This window comes from Suncus etruscus, chromosome 19 (assembly GCF_024139225.1).
Source record: "Suncus etruscus isolate mSunEtr1 chromosome 19, mSunEtr1.pri.cur, whole genome shotgun sequence".
Taxonomy (NCBI): Eukaryota; Metazoa; Chordata; class Mammalia; order Eulipotyphla; family Soricidae; genus Suncus; species Suncus etruscus.
In genome coordinates, this window is record NC_064866.1 from 7,479,554 (window position 1) to 7,504,041 (window position 24,488).

Here is a 24,488-nt window from a genome sequence, read left to right on the forward strand (position 1 = left end):
AAAGAAAGAAAGAAAGAAAGAAAGAAAGAAAGAAAGAAGAACTGAAAGGCTGGCTTGGCAAAAGAGAGTTGGGAGAGAGTTGGGCTGCAAAGCAGTCCCATAAGGGCCTTTGCTTATCCCCCCCTGAGAAGATTCTGAAGCTGCAGTGAGGGAAGTAGATCTCTTGAATCTTGAAGCCTCTTAATGTGAACTGGAATGTTCTCTTAATGTGAACCCCCTAGGAAGGGGGTGCTGTCTTCATAGCCCTCTACCTCAACAGTTATAAATTCTATCAGTATCTAAACCCAAAAGTAAATGATAAGAGGACAAAGAAAGAGCTCAATAGGTTCTCTCATGCAGGAGAGTGAGTTTAGTCTACAGCAATGCAAAATCCCTGAACACTTTAGGGAGTGACCCCCAAGTTCTAAACCCTGAGTACCTCAAGGTATGGCCCCAAAATAGAGACAAATGCTCTGAGAAATCTGGGAAACTCATCAACACAACCAACACAATGGAACTGGGGACTCTAGTTTGGAGGTGGCTGTCAGTTAACTAGGCCAGGAGGGGAGAAGTTGGGCAGATTTTTCAAGGTTTGACTCCCTGAGTAGCCAGAATACATTGGAGATGTAGGGATTTGCTCAAGTAGGCAAGAAGTTGATTCAGAGGGATGTTTCTCATTGCTTTCCTAAGCATCAATCTCAGTAGGAACCATACCCTCTACTCGGTGGATGTCCACAATACCTAATGACCACCCACTTTACCACTGGGAGTGACAGAAAGAACACATCATGGCGACAAGTACCTGAAGATCTGGTACTAAATAAGTAGATTTACAGAGCAAGCAAGAAGCAGGCCTCATCTTTCATTCCAGAAACCCAGACACTGACAAAAGTGAGTCAATTCATTCATAGTGGTTGGTTTGCAAGGAGGTTTGGGGGAGCATGGTCCCATGATCAAATGTCATCGATACCTCCATTCCTTATCATCTGAAAGAGGAAGGATATGGTTCTAGATCATTTAAGACTCACAAATTGTTTCACTTCTCTCACAATAAACTCTCCCTGAGCCTTGTAGCCCTAAGTCTCCCTCAGCTCTACTGGCACAGGTGGGGAGTTAGGTTGGTTTAAGGCTCAAGCACGTTGGGTGACAAACCCTCTTAGGGATCGTTGAAGAACCCCAGTATCCCAAAAGAAATGCTTTAACTTTTTTTTTTGATCTGCCACCCTCCCCATTAGGACATAAATCTTTCCATTTCATGTTTCAATACTGATTTAATTCTATACACAGGATGGCTACAACTCACTAAGAACAGTTTCAAGGCTTTCACTGAAAGGAAGTTCTGGAATATAAATGGAAGTATTCCAAAAGTTACACCCTCTTGACCTACTCATTCAACTCCTGCATGCCTACCACCTAACCCCAGGGAATGAGAATACCTTGTTCTCAAGAATGTTTATGACTTTCTGAATGACTGGCATGGTAAACATTTGAGTTGGCAGGAAAGAAGTGACTTGCACATAAAACCAATGTTTAAAATGCTACCCTAGCCGGAGAGATAGCACAGCGGCGTTTGCCTTGCAAGCAGCTGATCCTGGACCTAAGGTGGTTGGTTCGAATCCTGGCATCCCATATGGTCCCCCGTGCCTGCCAGGAGCTATTTCTGAGCAGATAGCCAGGAGGAACCCCTGAGCACTGCCGAGTGTGGCCCAAAAGCCAAAAGCCAAAAAAAAAAAAAAAAAAAAAAAAGTGAAAAGCACTTTGGGGCTGGAGAGACAGCACAGTGGTGTATGCCTTGCAAGCAGCTGATCCAGGACCTAAGGTGGTTGGTTCAAATCCCGGGGTCCTATATGGTTCCTTGTGCCTGCCAGGAGCTATTTCTGAGCAGATAACCAGAAGTAACCCCTGAGTACTGCCAGGTGTGGCCCAAAAAGCAAAAAAAAAAAAAAAATGCTACCCTAAAAACTATAGCTAGGAAGAGTCTGTAATAACAGGACCAAAATATGTACAAAAGACCACCCTAGATTCACATTAATAAATGCATTTTTATCTTAGCAATGTCAAAATGAAGCTCTATCCATGGAATAATATAAAAGCATGCAAAAGGCAAAGATAATCTACTTGGAAGGCATATCATAAGATTATTTTGCTGATCTGATATTTTCAAAATGGTGACATCTCTTTCTTGCTTGGTGGTTGAAAGTGAAGCAGAAATATTGCCTCCTTGCTAGATTCCAGGGAGCTGAGGAGCCTTGACCATGTCCAGGAGGTGCTCCCAGCTTGAGGGACCCGGGGAGCAGAAGTAGAAAAGGCACTCTTTGGCTTTGCTCTCCCTGAAAGCCCAGTTGGTTCGATATACACGAAATTCTCAATTCCCTGGTTTAGGACCCTCCATGAACTACTGTGCTGTGTGGCCAGACCTAGCATGTGTCTCCAAGTTTGTAAACTGCATTATAGTTGTGATGAACGTGGATCCTTTGCAAGCATATTTCAGGCCTGATGCTTAGTATCCACTGTGACAAAGGTGACTACCTTGTGGGCTGCATGAACCCCAAAAGAAAGAAGGTGACCTCGGTAATAGAGTGCTGACCCCAGCATAGGCACCTCAAACTCAGATGAACCCTGTCCAAGTACATGCCCACAACACTCCTCAAGTTTTCCAGGGGTGATGTGGGTCCTTTAAAAAGATAGTGCTGCAAGCCTAGATTCATTGCAGCACTATTGACAATAGCTAGACTCTGGAAACAACCAAGATGCCCTTCAACAGACGAATGGCTAAAGAAGCTGTGGTACATCTACACAATGGAATATTATGCAGCCGTCAGGAGAGATGAAGTCATGACATTTTCCTATACATGGATGGATGTGGAATCTATTATGCTGAGAGAAATAAGTCAGAGGGAGAGAGAGACACACAGAATAGTCTCACTCATCTATGGGCTTTAAGAAAAACAAAGGACATTATTGTAATAATTCCAAGAGATAATAGAGAGGAGGGCTGGAAGGACAGGCTCACCATGTGTAGCTCACCACAAAGAGCCAGAGAAATAACTACATTAACAACTACCATGACAATGTTAACGAGTGAGAGAAGTAGAATGCCTGTCTCGAATACAGGCAGGGGGTGGGGGAGGAGGGAGATGTGGGGGACATGGTGATGGGAATGTTGCACTGGTGAAGGGAGGTGTTCTTTTTATGACTAATATCCTACTATAAAAATGTTTATAGGGGCCAGAGTGATAGCGCAGTGGTAGGGTGTTTGCCCCACATGTGGCTGACCCAGGATGGACCTGCTTTGATCCCTGGCTTCCCATATGGTCCCCCGAGCCAGGAGCGATTTCTGAGCACACAATCAGGAGTAACTTCTGAGCATCACCAGGTGTGGCCCAACCCCCACAAAAATGTTTGAATCATGGTGCTTAAATAAAGATATTATTAGAAACCCTTAAAAAATAAAATAAAATAAAATATTCTGCCCCCCCCAAAAAGAGAGAGAGAGAGAGAGAGAGAGATAGCCTGCAGGGCTGTTGAATAGATAAAATGAGATAATATCTAAAAGGGTTAGCAGGTCACTGATGCCAAAAAGAAAATAATTTTCTCTGCCACTTTGCCTCTCCTCCCTTCTATGGTGAGTGAGTGGGTGTCTTTTAACAATTGAGAAAGGCACATTGTAAACTTGGCATTTATTTTTATTTATTTATTTAGTTAGTTAGTTAGTTAGTTAGTTAGTTAGTTAGTTAGTTAGTTAGTTAGTTAGTTTTTGGTTTTTGGGTCAGACTCAGCAGCACTCAGGATTTACTCCTGGCCCTATGCTCAGAAATCGCCCCTGGCAGGCACAGGGGACCATATGTGATGCCGGGATTCAAACCACTGACCTGCTGCATTAAAGGCAAATGCCTTACCTCCATGCTATCTCTCCGGCCTCTATTTTTGTTTTTTGGGCCACACCTGGTGACGCTCAGAGGTTATGTGCTCAGAAATTGCTACTGGCTCTGGGGACCATATGGGATACTGGGGGATCAAACCGCGGTCCTTCCTAGGTCAGCCACGTGCAAGGCAAACACCCTACCTACCACTTGCACCACCGCTCCAGTCCCTGAATTTGGCATTTAATCAAGCTTTGTAAATGGTCCTGGTGCTTCTCTTGCAGTCTACACACATTCAGTAGCACGGCTGCAGGTGGGTAGAAAGAAGGCAGATGATGTGTAGAGTAGTAGGGCAGGAGGGAAACCCCCATTCTCATGCCCAGGCAGTGCCCTGAAGCGTTATACCATTCTCTTTAGTGCTCTCTGCTCTTCCCTGCTCTCTCTTGTCCTGAATGCCAGCAGCAAAATTATGACTTATTCAGACTGAGAAAAGCAGCACCCTAAAATGCCAAACCTGCCAGCAGGTGAGGGGCCTTCCAGAGCCTTCAGCTGAGCAAGGCACTCCCTAAAAATAGCCACGTAGAGGTCTTGCTCAGGTCAGTTCCTTCTTGCTTTGGAAAATCAGGGATAGAGAAAAGAAAACTGTCTTCATTCCATTGCCCAAAGGAAAAATTTAATTTGTGTGTGAGTTTATCTTTTTTGTTTGTTTTAGGGATACACCCTGGGATGCTCAGGGATTACTCTTTGCTCTGCCTTCAGAAATTATTCCTGGAGCTGCTGGAAGACTATCTAGGATCCTGAGGATTGAACCCAAATTGGCCTTGTGCAAGGCAAAAATCCCTCACAGCTGAACTATTGATCCAGCTCCAGCGTGTGTGTTTTCTAATTTTTGTTTTCTTTTGTTTTTGGGTCACACCCGGCAGCACTCAGGGGTTACTCCTGGCTCTACATTCAGAAATCACTCCTGGCAGGCTCGGGGGACCATATGGGATGCCGGGATTCAAACCACAGTCCTTCTGCATGCAAGGCAAACACCCTATCTCCATGCTATCTCTCCAGCCCCTTTTCTAATATTTTAATTAAAGCACTGAGATTTACAATACTGTTTAGGATAGAATTTCATGCATACAACATTCTAGAACCTGCAAACTCCCTTCCCCTGCCAGAATACTCCCTTAAATCTGCCAACCTGGTTTTCCACCATGTTTGAATTTAAAGGGATTGGTAGGTGCACTTAATTTATAGAGCCCTTTCTCTTTCTGGTTATTGTGCTGAAATCTCTCTTAAATCTCACAAATGACTTCACAATATTTTGCCCTTTTTTGGATCTTGGAAAACAAAGTCTTTGGAGACTCCAAGGCTTGCCAAAGGTCGCTGCTAGAAAACAGTCAAGTCAATTTGTGAATATGAGTTGATCTTGGCTCTCAGCAGGGTGTTCTTAACCACATAGCCCTGAAAATATAGATCCACATTTTCTGCTTTTGGGTGTTCTCAGTTTTAGACCAGTTATGTAGCTCTAGTAAAGAAGAAAGCTGGCGGGCCTGGAGAGATAGCACAGCGGCGTTTGCCTTGCAAGCAGCCGATCCAGGACCAAAGGTGGTTGGTTCGAATCCCGGTGTCCCATATGGTCCCCCGTGCCTGCCAGGAGCTATTTCTGAGCAGACAGCCAGGAGTAACCCCTGGGCACCGCCGGGTGTGACCCAAACACCAAAAATAAAACAAAAACAAAAACAAAAAAAACAGAGCTGGGGCTGGAGAGATAGCATGGAAGTAGGGTGTTTGCCTTTCATGCAGAAGGACGGTGGTTTGAATCCTGGCTTCCCATATGGTCCCCTGAGCATGCCAGGAGCGATTTCTGAGCCTAGAGCCAGGAGTAATCCCTGAGCCCTGCTGGGTGTGACCCAAAAACAAAACTAACAAACAAAAATAGAACAGACCTGAGATTTAGATTTGATCCCTGGGACTGCAAAAGTTAATAACAAATCTAACATTTTCTTTCTTTCTTCTTTTTAGTTTTTGGGTCAGCGCAGCAGAGCTCAGGGGTTACTCCTGGCTCTATGCTCAGAAATCACTCCTGGCAGGCTTGGGGGACCATGTGGGATGCCGGGATTCAAACCATCGTCAGTCCTTTTTGGCTATTTGCAAGGCAAACCATACCACTGTGCTATTTCTCTGGCCCTACTTATTATTTCTTAATGTTCATGTTTTGATTTAAGCATTTTCTGCAGGACATGTTCTGAGGCATATCCTCCGCTTTGCCAGGTTTTCTTCACTAATTTTTTTTGGGGGGGGGTCATGCCAGCCAGTGCTCAGTGATTCCTCCTGGCTCTATGCTCAGAAATTGCTCCTGGCAGGCTTTGGGGACCATATGGGATGCTGGGATTCGAACCACTAACCTTCTGCATGCAAGGCAAACACCCTACCACAATGCCATCTCTTTCCGGCCCCTCCTTCACTAATCTTTTATCTGTTGCACATAATGTATACATAGTAGACCTGTGAACTCAGAACCACTCACAATGGATCTGAGTGAGGAAATTCAGCTCCATGATACCTGTGGCTAGCCACAGTGAAATGTCTAAGACCCTTTCTGTGGGAGGCTCAGGGATACACCCTGCTGTGCTTAGGTCTTACTACTGGCTCTGTGCTCAAGGACATTCCTGGCAGCACAGTGCTGGTGACTAAACCTGGAACCACTACATGTATGACAAGTATCCTACCCACTATAATATTGCTTTAGCTCCACTCCAGACCCTTTGCCTACAGTTGCAATAACTCAGTAAGGTTGCCATCTTGGAACCTTGGATATCCTTGGATAGTGAATCCTATCCTCTCCCCCACCAAAGGATTGGTGCATTTTATGCTTATTCCCTTCTTATGACACAATGTTGGATTTCATAGGAGGGGGAAATGCTCAGTTGAAATGCACTGATAAGTCAGTGCGCATGTGTGTTCGTGTGTGTGAAGCTCATCTCTCAGCACCAGCTAAAATGAGAAACAGCCAGTCTGTGCCAGAATTGAGGACACCATATGCTGGCATTTCTAGGTCTTTCTAAGAGTTACATAACTGCCCCCCCCCAAAGCCAAGGGGCATAATCAGGGCCAGCTATGGGCCATGCTTCCAAAGAGGAATACTGAGGAAGGACTGACCTTGAGGAGACAAGGGTGTTTGCCAGGCAGTGGAATGCTCCCAGCCTTGGGGCTTGAACAAAAACTGTATTGAGAGAGTTAGTTCTCTGTGGAGAACAGACCTTGCTTGTCTCCCTGTTTTGTCTTGGGGGCTTATCAAGGTGAGTTCTGACCCTCTGGGGAACGGAAGATTGAATTCAGAACTGGGCACTGCCAGGCCAGTCTCTGGTGATCTTCCAGTCATCTCTAATTAGCAGATTCTAGGGCCCACAGTGCCCCAGGATCTGGCCTAGCAGAGATGAGGTGAGATGTCTCTCCTTGAGGCAGGCAGATAGCTTGCTGAGAATCTTCTAGAAAAATTTCCTCCCCACCCTATATGTCTTTTCTACTAGATTAAGTTTATTTTTCTTCCAGGCCCTGGTTTGGAGAACTGGGGCCTAAAGAGCCATGCTTCTTTTTTGTTTTCTTTTGTTTTTGCTTTTGGGTCACACCCGACAGTGCTTAGGAGTTACTCCTGACTATGTGCTCAGAAATCACTCCTAACTTGAGGAACCATATGGGATGCTGGGGGATTGAACCATGGTTCATCCTGGGTCAGCAGCATGCAAGGCAAACGCCCTACCACTGTGCCATTGCTCCTGCCCTGATCAAGGCATATTTTTTAAAAAAAGCAAATTATTTTGCTTTCAAGATCCATTCACATATTGTCATAATGTTACATGTCACCATGTCTCAGATTATCATACATATTGCTAATCTGTTGTGGGTGCTAAGTGCTGCATTGTACATGGCTGACACACTTCTCTCTTACTGATGGAAAACTCTCTTCCACCACAAATGTGACAGCAGAGAATTTTCTATTAAACTTTCCCAGTGAGAGTGAAATCACTAGTCATATGGCATATGTAGCTCACAATTGGACCAAGAAAACTAGACAATTACATGATTTATATAAATAAATATAACACAGTTTATTCCACACTTGTGTCCAACATGGGCATGTCAACTCTAGCAGCTCTTCCTAGCTCCTTCCTTGCCTACTTCCTTTCCTTTAGTGCAGCAAAATTAATTGGGAGGTAAAAGAGAGTAAATTGGTTCTTTCTTTGCTTGAGATTGACTGTGGTCCAATTCCAGAACCACATATGTTTTTTTTTTGTTTGTTTTTTGTTTTGGGGCCACACCCAGCATTGCTCAGGGGTTACTCCTGGCTTTCTGCTCAGAAATAGCTTCTGGCAGGCACAGGGGACCATATGGGACACTGGGATTCGAACCAACCACCTTTGGTCCTGGATCGGCTGCTTGCAAGGCAAACGCCGCTGTGCTATCAGGGTTTACTCCTGGCTATGCGCTCAGAAGTTGCTCCTGGCTTCTTGGGGGACCATATGGGACACCGGGGGATCGAACCGCGGTCCGTCCTAGGCTAGCGCAGGCAAAGCAGGCACCTTACCTCCAGCGCCACCGCCCGGCCCCTGCAATAATATTCTTGTCTATTATTTTAGAAAACACTTCAAAGCTTGCAGCCAGTTCTAAATGGCTGCTTCCCATTATTCCCATTATTAATCTTCCAAAGCTGCATAAGCTCCCCTTATGCAAAAAAATTCTCTACACAGTTTTGCTTTTTAAGATCTGCATCCAGAACATCAAGAGGGAGGAGGGGCCAGAGAGATAGCACAGTGGTAGGGCTTTTGCCTTGCATGTGGCCAACCCAAGACAGACCTGGGTTCAATCCCCAGCATTCCATATGGTCCCCCAAGCCTACCAGCTTCGATTTCTTAGCACCCTGCTAAGTTAGACCAGTGACATTTCAAAGTCAACAAAGGCATGCCAAGAGTTTTAGGAGTCAGAGTGGCTTCCCAAGTAGAGCTGCTCATGGAACTAGGAGCACATTCCCAGAAAAGCTGGGGGGGGGGGGTCCATCAGAGCTACACTTTGTGATGAGTGGTGGAGCAGACATATGGCATTAGATCATGGGTTTTGATTTTTATTATAAGGATAGTTAACTGAAAAGACACCAGGCATCAACACACACTACACTCCAAAAATACCCAGAATACTCAGTTGAGGGATGTGAGTCCAGTAACACTAAGAGTTTCATTCAATTCAATTCACTAAGAGTTTCATTCAATCTATCTCTCAGTTATCCAGAAAATCATTCCTGGTCACCTGCTGTGTTTACGGTCTTATCACTAGCCTTAAGGATTGAATGAAACCAGGTACTTGTCCTGCCTTATTAGTATAATAAGGAAAAGGAGTCATCACAGAGGCCAGTGGCCAAATTCTTCTCCTCTTATGATCTTTTGCCAAGGATCTAGAAAGGGCACAGAGGAAGGCGTGACTCATTCTTAGGAGTAATTCTTAGGAGTAATCCCTAAAAGCTGCTGGATGTGGCCCAAAAATAAAAAATAAAAAAAGAGGAAGGGGGTCTGAGGGAAAGAAGGATGGTGTCAGAGAGTCCAGAACCAGCAGGAACGAAGTTGCAGGTGTCATCTCTCAGCCCTATTAATGCCTGGAAGTCAAACTGCCACTAACCTAACTGCAAGGCTAGGCAGAGATGTTTGGGATTAGAGCCCTGACTTCAGCCACCCAGTTATGTAAATTATAGTTTGGTCACTCAGTAGCTCCTGGGGGCAAATTCATTTGAGTAACTTTTCAACAGCATGGGCTTAATTTCCAAAACATTTTCCATGATCTTGGGTTTTACCACCCACTTTAACCTTCCCTGAGCTTTGGATTTTTTCAGAAAAGCAGTACCTTCCTCCTGATCTTGGCACCTCATTTTCTACCCAATATTTCCTGAGAGAGGTTTCTGGTAGAACATTTGAGGAGCCTGGACTCTGAGCTCAGCTGCTCAGGGATGAAGCAGATTCCTCCATTGCAGTCATTTATGAGTAGTGTGGCTTTGGATTAAATAATTCTGCTTCTCCAAGTCATGGGTTGGAAAAAGAGCTGAGTGCAGAGAGAGTTCCTCCTACACGTATAAACACTAGATTCTGCACCAGAGGATACTCGTGGTGTCATGGTGAAGTGCATGTCTGTGACTGCCTATAGTGAGATGCCTCTTAATGGACACACATCAAGAACAGATGAATGGCTAAAGAAACTGTGGTACATATACACAATGGGATGTTATGCAGCTGCCAGGAGAGATGAAATCATGATATTTTCCTATACATGGATGAGTGTGGAATCTATTATATTGAGTGAAATAAGTCAGAGGGAGAGAGAAAGACACAGAATAGTCTCACTCATCTATGGGTTTTAAGAAAAACAGAAGACATTTTTGCAATAATTCAAGGAGACAAAGAGAGGAAGGCTGGAAGGTCCAGCTCACGACATGAAGCTCACCATAAAGAGTGATGAGTGCAGTTAGAGAAATAACTACACAGAGAACTATCATAACAAAGTGAATGAGTGAAGGATGTAGAAAGCCTGTCTAGAATACAGACAGGGGTGGAGTGGGGAGGAGGGAGATTTGGGACATTGGTGATGGGAATGTGGCACTGGTGAAGGGGGGTGTTCTTTACATGACTGAAACCCAACTACAATCGTATTTGTAATCAAGGTGTTTAAATAAAGATATATATAAAAAAGAACTGTTTGCAATGTCAATTATGGTCTACATTTTGTCTGCATCATTTAATCTTCCCTGGGCCCCTGTGACAATGGCCTTTGTTTTGTAGACAGAAGAATTTGGAGAGAAGAATATGCCCAGAATTCTTACCTCATACATTACAAAAAGAATGTTCCTTCCATGGCTGAGCCTTGGCCTCCAGAAATTGCAGAGTGAGAGGATGAGTCATGGAAAATCCTTAGCATGTGGAACTCTTTGGACCCAGATGCCTCATAACCCCACAACCCAACTTCACTCCAACCAGGAGACCATCCTAAGAGGAACTCAATTGTACCCCCCTGTCTGCTATAGCTGGGTTGCTTCATGGGGCAGGGGCATGAAACAGGAGACCCACAAACTGAAGCCTGATCTCTTTCTGCTTCTCTTTCTTTTTTTTCTCAACTCCTGGGTTACTATCACTCTTGTGGGGTCCAAACCCAGGCCTTCCACATATAAAGCTGTTTGCCATTGTAGTCACAACCCTGCATAGGCTCTCTCTCTCTCTCTCTCTCTCTCTCTCTCTCTCTCTCGCTCTCTCTCTCTCTCTCGCTCTCTCTCGCTCGCTCTCTCTCTCTCTCTCTCTCTCTCTCTCTCTCTCTCTCTGTTGTTTTGTTTTGTTTGCTCGTTTTTAGACCACACTCGGGGATACTCAGGGATTGATTAGTCCTAACTCTGCACTCAAGAATTACTCCTTGGGCCGGGAAGGTGGCGCTAGAGGTAAGGTGTCTGCCTTAAAAGCGCTAGCCAAGGAACGGACCGCGGTTCGATCCCCCGGCGTCCCATATGGTCCCCCCAAGCCAGGGGCGATTTCTGAGCACATAGCCAGGAGTAACCCCTGAGCGTCAAACGGGTGTGGCCCAAAAAAAAAAAAAAAAAAAAAAAAAAAAAAAAAAAAAAAAAGAATTACTCCTAGTGGTTCTTGAGGCTTCATCCATATGGGATGCCAGTATCAAACCCAGGCCAGCAATGTGCAAGGCAAATGCCCTGCCCACTGTGCTATTGTTTCAGACCCCTGGTTTCTGTCACTGTCACTGTCTCTCCTCTCTCTCTCTCCCTCTCTCTCTCTCTCTCTCTCTCTCTCTCTCTCTCTCTCTCTCTCTCTCTCTCTCTCTCTCTCTCTCTCTCTCTCTCTCTCTCTCTCTCTCCCTCGGTCATGCCAGAGCAATCCCAGGGCTTCGCACATGCAAGGCAAGTATTCTATCTTACTGCTGTCCATTTAGCACTTCCTCTGTTTTCATATTGTGATTTCTGGAAATAATGCTTCAGTGAACGCAGCGGACATATGCCTTCTTGAGTTTCTCTCTCTGTATTTTCTTCAGATAGATCTCCAGAAATCGAAGATGGATCATACGTTATGTCTATTTTTAATTTTTAAATTAAATACCGTCTCTGTAGTGCTTACAGCAATTTACATGTCCACCAACAGTTCACATGAATTCTTTTTTCTGTATCTTCTTGCTATCATGTATTACTTCTTGTCTTTTTGATAATAGCCACCCTTCTAGGTGTGAGATGATCTTTTGTGATTTTGATGTCTATTTCCCAGATGATCAGTAATGGTCAACACCTTTTCATGTCCTGGCTGACCATATGCTTGTCTTTGAAGAGATGTTGATTTGGATCCTCTGCCCAAGGACCAAAGAGATTATGGCTGACCCATATTTGATCGTTGGCATTCTAGATGGTCTTCTGGACCCTATCGGGAGTGATCTCTGCCAGGAGTGAACCCTGACCCAGGAATAAACCTTAAGCACCACTAAGTGTGGCTTAAAAACAGAAACAAAATTGGGTTTTATTTTACTATTGAGTTGTATGAGTTCTTTATGTAGTTTAGATATTAATCCCTTATCAGTATGTTATTTGTAATGTTTTTGGGGGGTGGACACATCTATAGTCACAGACTATTTCTGGGTTTGTGTTCTGGGGTTAATCATAGTGATATTTTGTGGGAGATGGAACTCAGGTCTAACCCAGGCCTCTCACATACAAAGCAGGCACTCAACCCAGTAAGCTATATCTCTGTCCCAAATTTGCGAATATTTTCTCTCATTTAGTAGGTTGCCCTTTCATTTCGTTCTTCCCTCTTGCTACTAGATGTCTTTTATTTGATATGATTTCACTTGCTTTGACCGGTGTCAAGTAGAACAAATAGTTACCAAGACAAGAAGCTTACTGTCTTTGTTTGCTTCCAGTTTTGTTGTTCAGGTAGTTGGTTTATGTCCTAATCTGTTTTGAATTAGGTTTTGTGTATGGAATAAAATAGATGCTCAGTTTTATTCTTTTGCATATTGAGTTGCATTCCCTCATTGGCAATTACTGAAAAGATTGTTCTTTCCACATTATATATTTTTGACTCATTTGTTATAAATTAATTAACTTCTATATGAATGGATTTCTTCTTTATTCTGTATTTATATGTACTTTATTCTGTACATTTTACCTACATGTCTAGTTTTATGCCAGTCTTCTTGATTGCTGTGACTCTGTCATAAGTTTATGCACCTCATAGTGACATTTTGGTCAACAACAGACCACAGATGTGTGTGTAGTAGTAGGTGTGTAGTGGGACATACAGCTCAGGTGTGTGAAAGTACATTTTTTTGGGGGGTCACACCCAGCAGTGCTCAGAAAATGGTCCTGGCAGACTCAGGGGACCCTATGGGATGCCGGGATTCGAACCACCGTCCTTCTGCATGCAAGGCAAACCTCCATGCTATCTCTCCAGTCACACAAGGTATTCTGTTTACTTCTCTGTTTATTTCTTCATTGACCTTCTTGGTTGGTTCAGTAACAACACATTCTTTTTAGTTTTCACATATTTGTGAATTTTCTGGTTCCTTATTGTAACTTAATTGTAGTTTTATACATTGTGATCAGTAAAGGTGCTTGCTGTTTCAATTATTCTAAAATTTATTCAAGACTTGTGGCCTAAAATACAACCTATCCTGGAGAATCTCTCATGTGCATTTAATTTTTTTGGGGGGTGTGTGCATTATGGGCATAAGCCTAGCTGTGTTCAGGGATTACCTCTGGCTCTGTAATCAGGGGCCACTCATAAATAGTCCCTGGGATCAAATGCAGGTTTGGCTTCATGCAAGGCTTTATAAAGTTAGGCGATTCTAAATTGGGTGTGTAAATATTTACAAATATTATATATTCTTGTTTGTCTCACCCAATTATAATTATGTAATATCTTTCGTTCATCCTTATTAGTTCTTATTTATTTATGATTTTTGACTCACACCCAGCAGTGTTCAGAGGTTACTCTTGGCTCTGAACTAGAAAATTATTCCTGGTGCGCTCAGGGGTCCAATATGGGATGCTGGATATGGAATCTGAGTTGACTGCATGCAAGGCAAATGCCCTACCCGCTGTACTAGTGCTCTGGAACCTAGTCTTTATTTTAAAAATCTGTTTTGGCGTCTAGAGATGTAGGTCAGAGTTCTTAGCTTGCAGGATTGATTCCTAACAACACACACACACACACACACACACACACACACACACACACAAATTTTGCCTGATATGAGATTCTTACAGGCAATACACATCTAGTTTCTTATCTATTCACTCTAATTTGAAAATACAATCCACCTATATTTAATGCTAATTACTAATACTACCGCCATTTGGATTTCTTTTATCTTATTTCCTTTTGCTCCTTCCATTGTAATCTGATTACATTTAGTGATTTTCTATTTTTTAGAAAAAAAACTTTTGTGCACTTATTATAGGTTTTTGGCTTTGCAGTTATTTGTAGCTGCAGATGTAGAGTGTCCATGGGTGGTGATTTCATATTATATCACTATCTTAAACAAGAAGCACCTTCTCTGTATTTTATTTTATTTTTGTTTATTGGGCCACACCTAGCAGTGCTTAGGGATTACTCCTGGCTCTACCCTCAGAAATCACTCCTGGCAGGCTCAGGGGATCATATGTTCAGGAATTGAACCCGGGTCCATCTTGGGTTGGTCACATGCATGGCAAATGTCCTACCCCTGGAAGCACCTTAATCTTTAAGTGGAAAGTGTTGGTCATTGTATCAAGTGCCAACTTATCTTTAGAATACACTAAACATAGCACTGGGGAAAATGGGGGGAAAGAACAGACATATTGCACCTCAGGTAATATACATTTTACCAATGGCATCAAATAATTTGGTGGTAAACTTAATCTTTTACATGTTGATTTTCAGTGATGCATACTTAAAACTTGTATGTCATAATGCAATGTTACTTAAATAAAAAAAATCATTGCATAAGACCAGAGAGAGTGCAGAAGGTAAGGCATTATATATGGCTGTTTGGATTGGATCCCTGGCACCACACATAGTCCCCCCAAAACCACCTGCAGTTATCCTTAAGTACAGAGATAGGAGTATCCTTCCTAGCGATTATCTTTTTTTTTTTTTTTGGTTTTTCGGCCACACCCGTTTGATGCTCAGGGGTTACTCCTGGCTAAGCACTCAGAAATTGCCCCTGGCTTTGGGGGACCATATGGGACGCTGGGGGATCAAACCGAGGTCCTTCCTTGGCTAGCGCTTGCAAGGCAGACACCTTACCTCTAGCGCCACCTCACCAGCCACTCCAATCAATTATCTATCTATCTATCTATCTATCTATCATCTATCAATATAACAATCTAATATAGTGTGCCCCTTGTCTCTCTATCTCTCTATCTCTCTATCTCTCTATCTATCTATCTATCTGTCTGTCTGTCTGTCTGTCTGTCTATATCTATCTATCTATCTATCTATCTATCTATCTATATCTATATCTATCTAATAGTGTTCCCTTGTCTCCCCCAAAGAAGCATAAATGAGTAACAAAATCATGAGTTCAATGGAGGAGTAAATTAACTATATAATTTAGATATAACTATATCATTATCTATATAATTGAAGATGACAATCTATTTTGACAGTTGTATTGTATCATGAAAATATTTGAGACCTACAGATTCTAAAGGGCTGGAAACAGGCTCTAGAAAAAACTCTATGGTAGATAAAATACCCATCTTGAACATGAGGCCTTGAACTTGTCCTCACCAATGCCCTGCAGTCACTGCATATACCTGCCTGCTTAACCATTCAAGCTTTCTTTAGGCATTATCTCACCCAACTTTGCACCCAACTTTCTCTTGTTCATCCTGTTCATCTTTCGGGATACTTGAAAAGCTCAGTGGGTCTGTTTGGACTCAGTTGACTCTGGTGCTCATTCCTGTATTTTTTTATTTTTAAGCACATTGGCCAGGGTGTAGCCTTTCCAATATATGGCACAATTGATGCTTGTTGAATAAATGGATGCTTATGATCAGATTCTTTTCTTTTCAGGGAAACTGAGGTACACTGAATGGTGCTCAAGGGCCACTCCTGACTCTTCTCAGGAGTTACCCTTAGTGATGCACTCAGGGGACCATATATTGTGCCAGGGATCAAAGAGGATCAGCTGCATGTACATCTCTATACTTTCTCTCTAGCCCCAAGTTTATTATTGTAGCCCAAACATGTTTTACTGTTTTTGTTTGTTTGTCATCAGGGGTCATTCCTGGCGACTTGGAGAACCACAGGGTGCAGGGGGATCAAAAACAGTTGAGCGTGTGCAAGGCAAGTGTCCTACCCACTGTATGATCTCTCCAACTATCAAACATCAGATTTTATTTTTTGATATTTTGCTCTCATAGTGAATCTTTTTTTAAAATTATCTTTATTTAAACACCGTGATTACAACTATGATTGTAGTTGTATGATAACATTCATGTAAAGAACACCCCCCTTCACCAGTGCAAGCTTCCCACCACCAATTCCCCAGATATCCCTCCTCCCCACCCCACCCACACCTGTACTCAAGACAGGCTTTCTATTTCCCTCATTCATTCACATTGTTATGAGTTTTCAGTGTAGTTATTTCTTTAATTGCACTCATCACCCTATGTGGTGAGCTTCATGTCATGAGCTGCACCTATATGGGAAGATGGAGGGAAATAAGGGTTGGGACTGAGGCAGTAAAAGATTAGAAATGAGCTTTGTAAGGGCAGTATCAAGGTCACAATACAAGATGGATATTATGCATATATAAACTATATGCATAAAATACTATCAATAGGAGACCAAGGAAAAAAATTTCCAGTGACTGTCTCAACATAAATCAGTGCTAGAACGACCCGCCCTCCTCCCAAAGCGCATTCTCATTACTGTAGGGAGAGGTAGGGGGAAAGCCTGATGTCGCCTATAGAGCCCACCTGAACTGGTGCCCAGGGAAGGCCTGGAGTCTAGGGGAAGATGAGAGGGATGGAAGGAGTCCTGCCAAGCATCCCAGCTCTCCCCAGGCTAGGAAGAAGGCCTTCGGCATGGGGACTCCCAAATCCCATACCTGAGAAGAGCTGGCCTTCAAAATCAAAGGAGAAACTGGAAGCCAGATATCTGCCCGCCCTCCTCCCCATGCACCTCCTCCCTGGAGTATGGAAGGAGGAGGTAAGCCTGAGGACTCCTAAGAATCCACCTGAACCCACTTCTGGCCATCTGAGCCAGCACTCGGGGGGGGGGGGGGGTGGGGTGGGGTGGGGGGGGCTGGAGTCCAGGGGAAAAAGGGGGGGATGGCTGGGGGCCTGCCAAGCCTCCCAGCTCTCCCCAGGCTAGGGAGAAGGCCTCCCACATGGGGCCTCCCCAAATCCCATACCTGGCAAGAGCTGGTCTCCAGAATCAAAGAGGAAACCGGAAGCCAGATGTCTGCCCACCCTCCTCTCCATGCACCTCCCCCCTGGAGTACGGAGGGAGGGGGGAACCTGAGGACCACTAAGAGTCCACCTGAACCCACTTCTGGCCATCTGAGCTGGCACCCAGGGAAGGCCTGGAGTCAGGGGAAAAAGACTTTGGGGCCTGCCAAGCCTCCCAGCATCATAGTGAATCTTACATAAGATAAACACATGCACGGGTTTGACACAAATCTTGAATTTGAGCCTCTGTCTCTCAAGACTTTGTGAAGTTGGAAATTAGGAAGTATAAGAATGACTCTTATGAACAAGGGCCTGGAAGCCTGGTCCATGATAGGAAGCTTGCCACAAAATGTGGGGTAGTTACAGGTAAGACAGAGAAGGAACCATTATGACAATGATAGTTGGAAATGATCATTCTGGACGAGATCTGGGTGCTCAAAGGAGATAAAAATGATATGTTTGACTGGTATGCCTGGAGCCCAGAGTTATGCCAATAAAATTCAGGGGTGAGGCCTTCTTGTAATCAGGTCAAAGATTTTTTTTTTCCATTTTCCCCATAATTTGCTGGGCCTATGCGAACAATGGTGATTGCCACTTTCACATCTTTACTACTATATTTTTTTCTAACACTTATCCTTTAAGAAAAAGAAAAACAAACAAACAGCATACTGAACTTAAAAAAAATAACTGTAGTAGAATGCCTGTCTCAAATATAGGCAGGGGATGGAGGAGGGAGGGGGGCATTGGTGGTGGGAATGTTGCACTGGTGAAGGGGGGTGTTTTTGACTGAAACCGAACTACAATCATGTTTGTAATCATGGTGCTTAAATAAAGAATTTAATAAAAAATAAAGAAATTAAAGAAAATTATATGATTGACATTGGGAACATTGGGAAATGTGCAGTGGTGAAGGGATGAGTGTTGGACATTTTATGACTGAAACTCAATCATGAACAACTCTGTAACTATCTCATGGTGATTCAATTAAAAGTTATTAAAATTTCAAATAAAAATGTGTCAAATTGGGGCCAGAGTGGTGGCACAGAGCGTAGGCATAAGCCTTGCACATGCTAGCCTAGGATGGACCTTGGTTTGACCCCCTGGTGTCCCATATGGTCCCCTAAACCAGGAGCGATTTCTGAGCATAGAGCCAGAGTAAACCCTGAGTGTCACCGGGTGTGGCCCCAAAAGCAAAATAAAAAATTGACTTATTAATATGTACAATATATGAAAATGTGGGCCAGAGAGATAGCATGGAGGCAGGGCATTTGCCTTGCATGCAGAAGGACAGTGGTTCAAATCCTGGCATCCCATATGATCCCCTGAGCCTGCCAGGAGCGATTTCTGAGTGTAGAGCCAGGAGGAACCCCTGAACACTGCTGGGTGTGACCCAAAATCTAATATATATATATATGTAAATGCATGTTATTATTAAGACAACTTTTATCGTGTAAGCTTTATCACCAGTCACACCTACTCTTGACCTTAAGAGAAGTTAACTTTACAAGTGTGGAAATAAAACCAAAATGACTTAGGATGATAAAAAAAAATTTTGGAAGGGGGCAGGAGAGAGCATGGAGGTAAGGCGTTTGCCTTGCATACAGAAGGACTGTGTTTCAAATCCTGGCATCCCGTATAGAACCGAGCCTGCCAGGAGCAATTTCTGAGCATAGAGATAGGAGTAACCCTTTATCGCTACCAAGTGTGACCCCCCAAAAAACCAAGCAAACAAAACAAAAAACGTGGTAAGTGGCAGCAGGAGAAAAATCTGCAGAGAAACAATGACACAGGCACAGGTCCTTGGGACTTGTCTAGATTCAGAGCTTCCCCTTTTAAACTGGAGTTTAATCCAGTTATAGCAATTTCTGCTGGGTCATGCCCTGGATGCAATGTCCACCAAGGTTACACTTACTGCCAAGTGTATCTTAGAAGATGATACCAAATCAGATTTTACCGAACACCAAAGTCACCTGAAGATGGGAGGTTAAAAATATCAGGAATGCACCAGAGAGCGGGTTAAGAGCTTCCTTACACCTTGCTGATCAAGGTTTGACCCTGGCCTGGCATTGCATATGGTTCCCTGAGTTTTGCTAGGAGTCGTTCTTGAATGCAGAGCCAGGAGTAAGCCTTGAGCAATGCCGGATGTGCCACCCACCCCAAGAACATTTTTCTGAAAAAAAGAAAATTTTTTTTTTTTTTTTTTTGGTTTTTGGGCCACACCCTGTGACGCTCAGGGGTTACTCCTGGCTATGTGCTCAGAAGTTGCTCCTGGCTTCTTGGGGGACCATATGGGATGCCGGGGGATCGAACCGCGGTCCGTCCTAGGCTAGCGCAGGCAAGGCAGGCACCTTACCTCCAGCGCCACCGCCCGGCCCCCAGAAAAAGAAAATTTGGCACGATCCAGCACTTGTCAGGCTTGTTTGCTTTTTTTTTTGTTTTTGTTTTTGTGGTTGTTGTACAAGTTTTATTTTACCCACCTCTAACTCTAGCTCAAATAACCTTTCTTTTTGCTCCACAAAGGCAAAATCTCCTGATGGAAAGTCAAGAAATTCAGTGGAAGGGCCAGAGAGATAGCATGGAGGGAGGGCGTTTGCCTTGCATGCAGAAGGACGGTGGTTCGAACCTCGGCACCCCATATGGTCCCCCGAGTCTGCCAGAAGCGATTTCTGAGCTTAGAGCCAGGAGGAACCCAAGCACTGCTGGGTTACCAAAAACCAAAAACAAACAAACAAAAAAAGAGATGCGGTGGATCCTCTCCTGACCCACCAGTCAGTGAGTCTAAATTTGGGGTCTTCGAATCAGTGTGTGTCCAGGTTTGGAGCCTCCCAGAATTACCCAAACCTATGACTTTAAGTTGTCTTTTTTTTTTTTTTTTTCATTTTCTGGGGGTACACCTTTCTCTCATTACTGCATGTTCTGGTCAGCATTCCAGGGAGCATTCCAGGGGGGCAAACAAAGAAGAGTTTCTAGAACAGTCATGTCAGCCATGTCACAGTGGCACCATAAAAACCATTAATGAGAGATGTCCAGAGAGAGGACCTCACTGATGCCAGAAATCTCAACCCTTTAATCCTGAGATTAGTTTGGTAACTTAAGCCCAGCCCAGTTCAGTTCCTGTAAGCCAGAGGCCGCAGGAGGCAAAGTCGGGGTGATCCTTGAGTGCAAAGTCAGTAGTAAGCCTTGAACATTGGGGGGTGTAACCCAAACAACTAAAACAAAACAAAACAAAAAAAGATTCCTCTACAGCAGGGCCACAAAATGTTGTACAGAGGGCCGTTTTCGGTAAGTGTAAGCTAAGCAGAGCTCATGAAAGATGCTTTGCTGGGGCTGGAGAGATAGCACAGTAGTAGGCATTTGCCTTCCATGTGGCCAACCAGGGAGGGATCCAGTTCAATTCCCGGTACCCATATGGATTCCCCAGCCTACCAGGGACAATTTCTGAGTGCAGAGCCTGAGTAACTCCTGAGTACTATTGGATGTGGCCCAACAACAAATCAGCCAATTAATAAATAAAGTTCAAAAAATTTTTTTTCTGAAAAAAGAAAGATGCTTTGTTAAGACACATGGAGATTGTCCCAGGGGTAAGTGAGCAAGGAAGGAGGAACATTCCTAGGTCTTTCACTTGGTTCCTCCAGGAAGGGCTGGGGGACAAGCCCACTTCCACCTTAATGACTGGGAAAAGCACTATCGATAGTGGTGGTCTGAGTCCATGATCTTGGCCATCTTTTTTTGCTTGTTTTGTTTTTTTTGGGGGGGGGGGTCACACCCAGCAGCTCAGGGGTTCCTCCTGGTTCTACTCTCAGAGATTGCTCCTGACAGGCTTGGAGGACCATATGGGATGCCGGGATTTGAACCACCGACCTTCTGCATGCAAGGCAAACGCCTTACCTCCATGCTATCTCTCCGACCTGGATCTTGGCTATCTTTATTTGTAAAAATCCACTCAAGTGCCATCAACTTGACTTCCTAGAGGAAAACAACAAAGTCTGACCTATGATTCCAGCCAGAGAGATCATTGCCACTGTTGGTGCCAAAGGGAAGGAGTGTCTGCATCAGCCAGAGCGAGGGTGGTACCAGAGGACAGGCAAATAGCAGCATTCAGGGTGATGACTGCCCAAAGTATCTCTGACATTGACTCTTTTGAGAGTAGGAGTTCTCAGTCTTGACCCGGAAGTAAATAGATCCTTGTCACCTTTTCTCCTAAAATAACTTCTGGCATACAACTGTGTTCTGAAAGGCAGTAATCCAGTCTAAGTTAGGAAGAGTTGTGTGGTGGGGAACTGCTTGGTACCAAACACAGGCCCTCTGTGTGCTTGGTACCAAACACAGGCCCTCTGTGTGCTTCACATATAAGTTTTCTGCTTTTCAGACCAACTCTAGGGGAAGGTGTGTGTGTGTGTGTGTGTGTGTGTGTGTGTGTGTGTGTGTGTGTGTGTGTGTGTGTGTGTGTGTGTGTGTGTGTGTGTGTGTGTTAGAAGACAGCAGAAGGGCTGGGAACAGGGCAGGTTCTCAATGCATGGAAGACCCAACAATCTCCTGAAAGGGTGTGTGTGTGTGTGTGTGTGTGTGTGTGTGTGTGTGTGTGTGTGTGTGTGTTAGAAGACAGCAGAAGGGCTGGGAACAGGGCAGGTTCTCAATGCATGGAAGACCCAACAATCTCCTGAGTGTGTGTGTGTGTGTGTGTGTGTGTGTGTGTGTGTGTGTGTGTGTGTGTGTGTGTGTGTGTGTGTGTGTGTTAGAAGACAGCAGAAGAGGGGCCGGGCGGTGGCGCTAAAGGTAAGGTGCCTGCCTTGACTGCGCTAGCCTCGGACGGACCGCGGTTCCGCGGTTCGATCCCCCGGCGTCCCATATGGTCCCCCAAGCCAGGAGCGACTTCTGAGCGCATAGCCAGGAGTAACCCCTGAGCATCACCGGGTGTGGCCCAAAAACCAAAAAAAAAAAAAAAAAAAAAGAAGACAGCAGAAGGGCTGGGAACAGGGCAGGTTCTCAATGCATGGAAGACCCAACAATCTCCTGAAAGGTTTCCTACCCAAAAGAAGATTCCATGCCATATTGCCCGAGGAATCGCATGACAACTCAGAATGTATTTCTCTCTCAGTGCCCTGAAAGGATTCACGCAGGGGACTTAAGTCCATGATCTTGGCCATCTTTATTTGTAAAAATCCAGATATAAAATGTATTCTCTTTCTGTCATTCAAGGTAACCCTTTTTTACAAAAACAAAAAGGCACATAAAATCCTTTCCTGATGTCATTCCCCCTGACGATGGTTTTTCAGGCAGCCCTCCCCCCCACCCCCCGTATAGCTACATGCTTCATTCCGGGACATCTGGCTCCCACATGCTTCGGTGCTTTCCTACCGGCGTAGGGTTCTGAACTCGAAGACGGAAGTACACAAAGAGGGCGTGGGAGGGGTGCAGAGTGTGGCGTGGTTGCTTCTTTAACGTGCAGGACTAGGGTTCTAGTAGTAGGTCTCCTTCTCCACCCAGCCTGCAGACACGAGGACAGAGATTTACTTTGGTTACCCTCCTCCGGGGGATGGCAGTAGTGAGGGTGACATTGGTGTGGGGGCTGGAGAGTGAGCGTGGGACCTTCCACTGGGCTTATCTGTTACCAGGAGTAAGGGGCCTATGGAGATGCCACTGTACTAGCTGTTGCATGTTAGTCTCAAATGATTGCTTCTTGGGCCATCACTGAAATAGATCTCTTGGGGATGGTACTGAGGCCATAGTTAATGGCTAGGTGACCTATCTCAACAGGATTGGCATTCCCAAGAGAGGTCAGGATTCACCAGAATGGAGTGATGTTAGATACAATGGCAGCAATTCCCCAACCCACAACCCCAGAGCTGTATCCCTGGTAGTTACCTCCAGGGCGCCTTCTGATGATCAACTTTCTGACTTCGTCATACACGAAGATGAGGAGGGAGTAGGGGAAGGCACAGAACCACCAGGTAGGTCTGGAAAGGAAAAATAGGTACCAGTTATCACAAAGGACAGAGCCTGCAGAGAACAAAAGTAATGGAGTCACCAATCAGGAGAAAGCCCAGTTGACAGAGCTTGTACAAATAGCACCTGGAGAGCAGAAAATCAGACCTGATACAGGAACCACCCCTCACCAGTTTTGCCTTTAGTTGGATTTTATTTGGGGGGAGGGGAACTTTTGATGCCACCCTGGAATAATTTCTGATAGCATCTGAACTGGAGTCAGCCACATACAAGGCACTTGCAAGTGCCTTACCTTCTCCCTCTGGACTAGCTCTCTTGTCCCAGTCTAGTTTCTTTTACTTGTTTTTTGGGGAGGGTGTCTATACCTGGCAGTGTTCAGAGCTTACTCCTGCCTCTTCTGATGGTGCTTGGGGAATCATTTGGAATGCTGGGGGTTGAACCCAGGTCAGCAATTTGATCACAACCAGAGGTATTCAGGGATACCTTCTGGCTCTGCTCTCAGGGATCATTCCTGGCAGGTTTTGGGAACCACAGAGTGGGATATCAGGGATTAATCCTGGGTTAGCAAACATGCAAGGCAGAAACCCTACCTGCTATACTACTTCTCCAGCCCCTCGTCTGGTGACAATGAACTGAGTCTAGTCCCACCTTGCCATCCAGAATAGCTGCTCACTTATTTTCCCTTTCTAATATGTTTGGGAAACTCGGGACAATGACATGTGCGCACATGGATTCCTATTTTGACTTTTGGGTCACACGTGGTGGGCACAGTGGCGTTCACCTGACCCACTGAGCTGTCTCTCCAGCCCTGTCTTGGTGCTCTAAAAGATAACAGGTTTAAACCCACACCAGCAGTTCTTTATCGTCTTCTGACAGGGAGATTTGGGGGTAAACACTGTTTTCTAAACCCCACACCCCAAGAATAAAGAAGGTGGAGACCAAACAGATCCTGGGTCCATAGGGAGCCACCGCAGTATAGTCCCCAGCCTGGTAACAGTGCCCAGCCTGGCTTTGGCAGAAGCCAAGCTTTCATGACAACTAGCTTCCTTCGGTAAACACGCGTAGAAAGGTTGTAGCAAGGCATGACCTCCTCCACTTCCTGTCCTGTGTGCCCCACGAATGCTCCAAGATGACCTTGTTTGACTTGGCCATCAAAGTAACTAAACCGCCTTCCAGTTCAAGCAGAAGCTGGCAAGGGCGAGCCCCGTCGTCATAGCAGTTGTCCCAAGATGCCACTGGGAGGCATT

The 24,488-nt window shown here is 44.7% G+C and overlaps 1 protein-coding gene across 1 annotated transcript in view; it reads right to left on the bottom strand.

Annotated features, from left to right (window-relative positions):
• Positions 1-22,425: 22,425 nt before the first annotated feature.
• Positions 22,426-24,488, bottom strand: part of ATP1A1 (ATPase Na+/K+ transporting subunit alpha 1) — a 36,190-nt gene continuing 34,127 nt past the window's right edge. Inside the window, exons 22-23 of the mRNA XM_049765903.1 lie at positions 23,161-23,252; positions 22,426-22,783 (exon numbers count right to left, since the gene is read on the bottom strand). Of these exons, the coding sequence (XP_049621860.1) occupies positions 22,755-22,783; positions 23,161-23,252 (121 nt within the window). The 3' untranslated portion in view covers positions 22,426-22,754. The remainder of the gene's footprint in view (positions 22,784-23,160; positions 23,253-24,488) is intronic.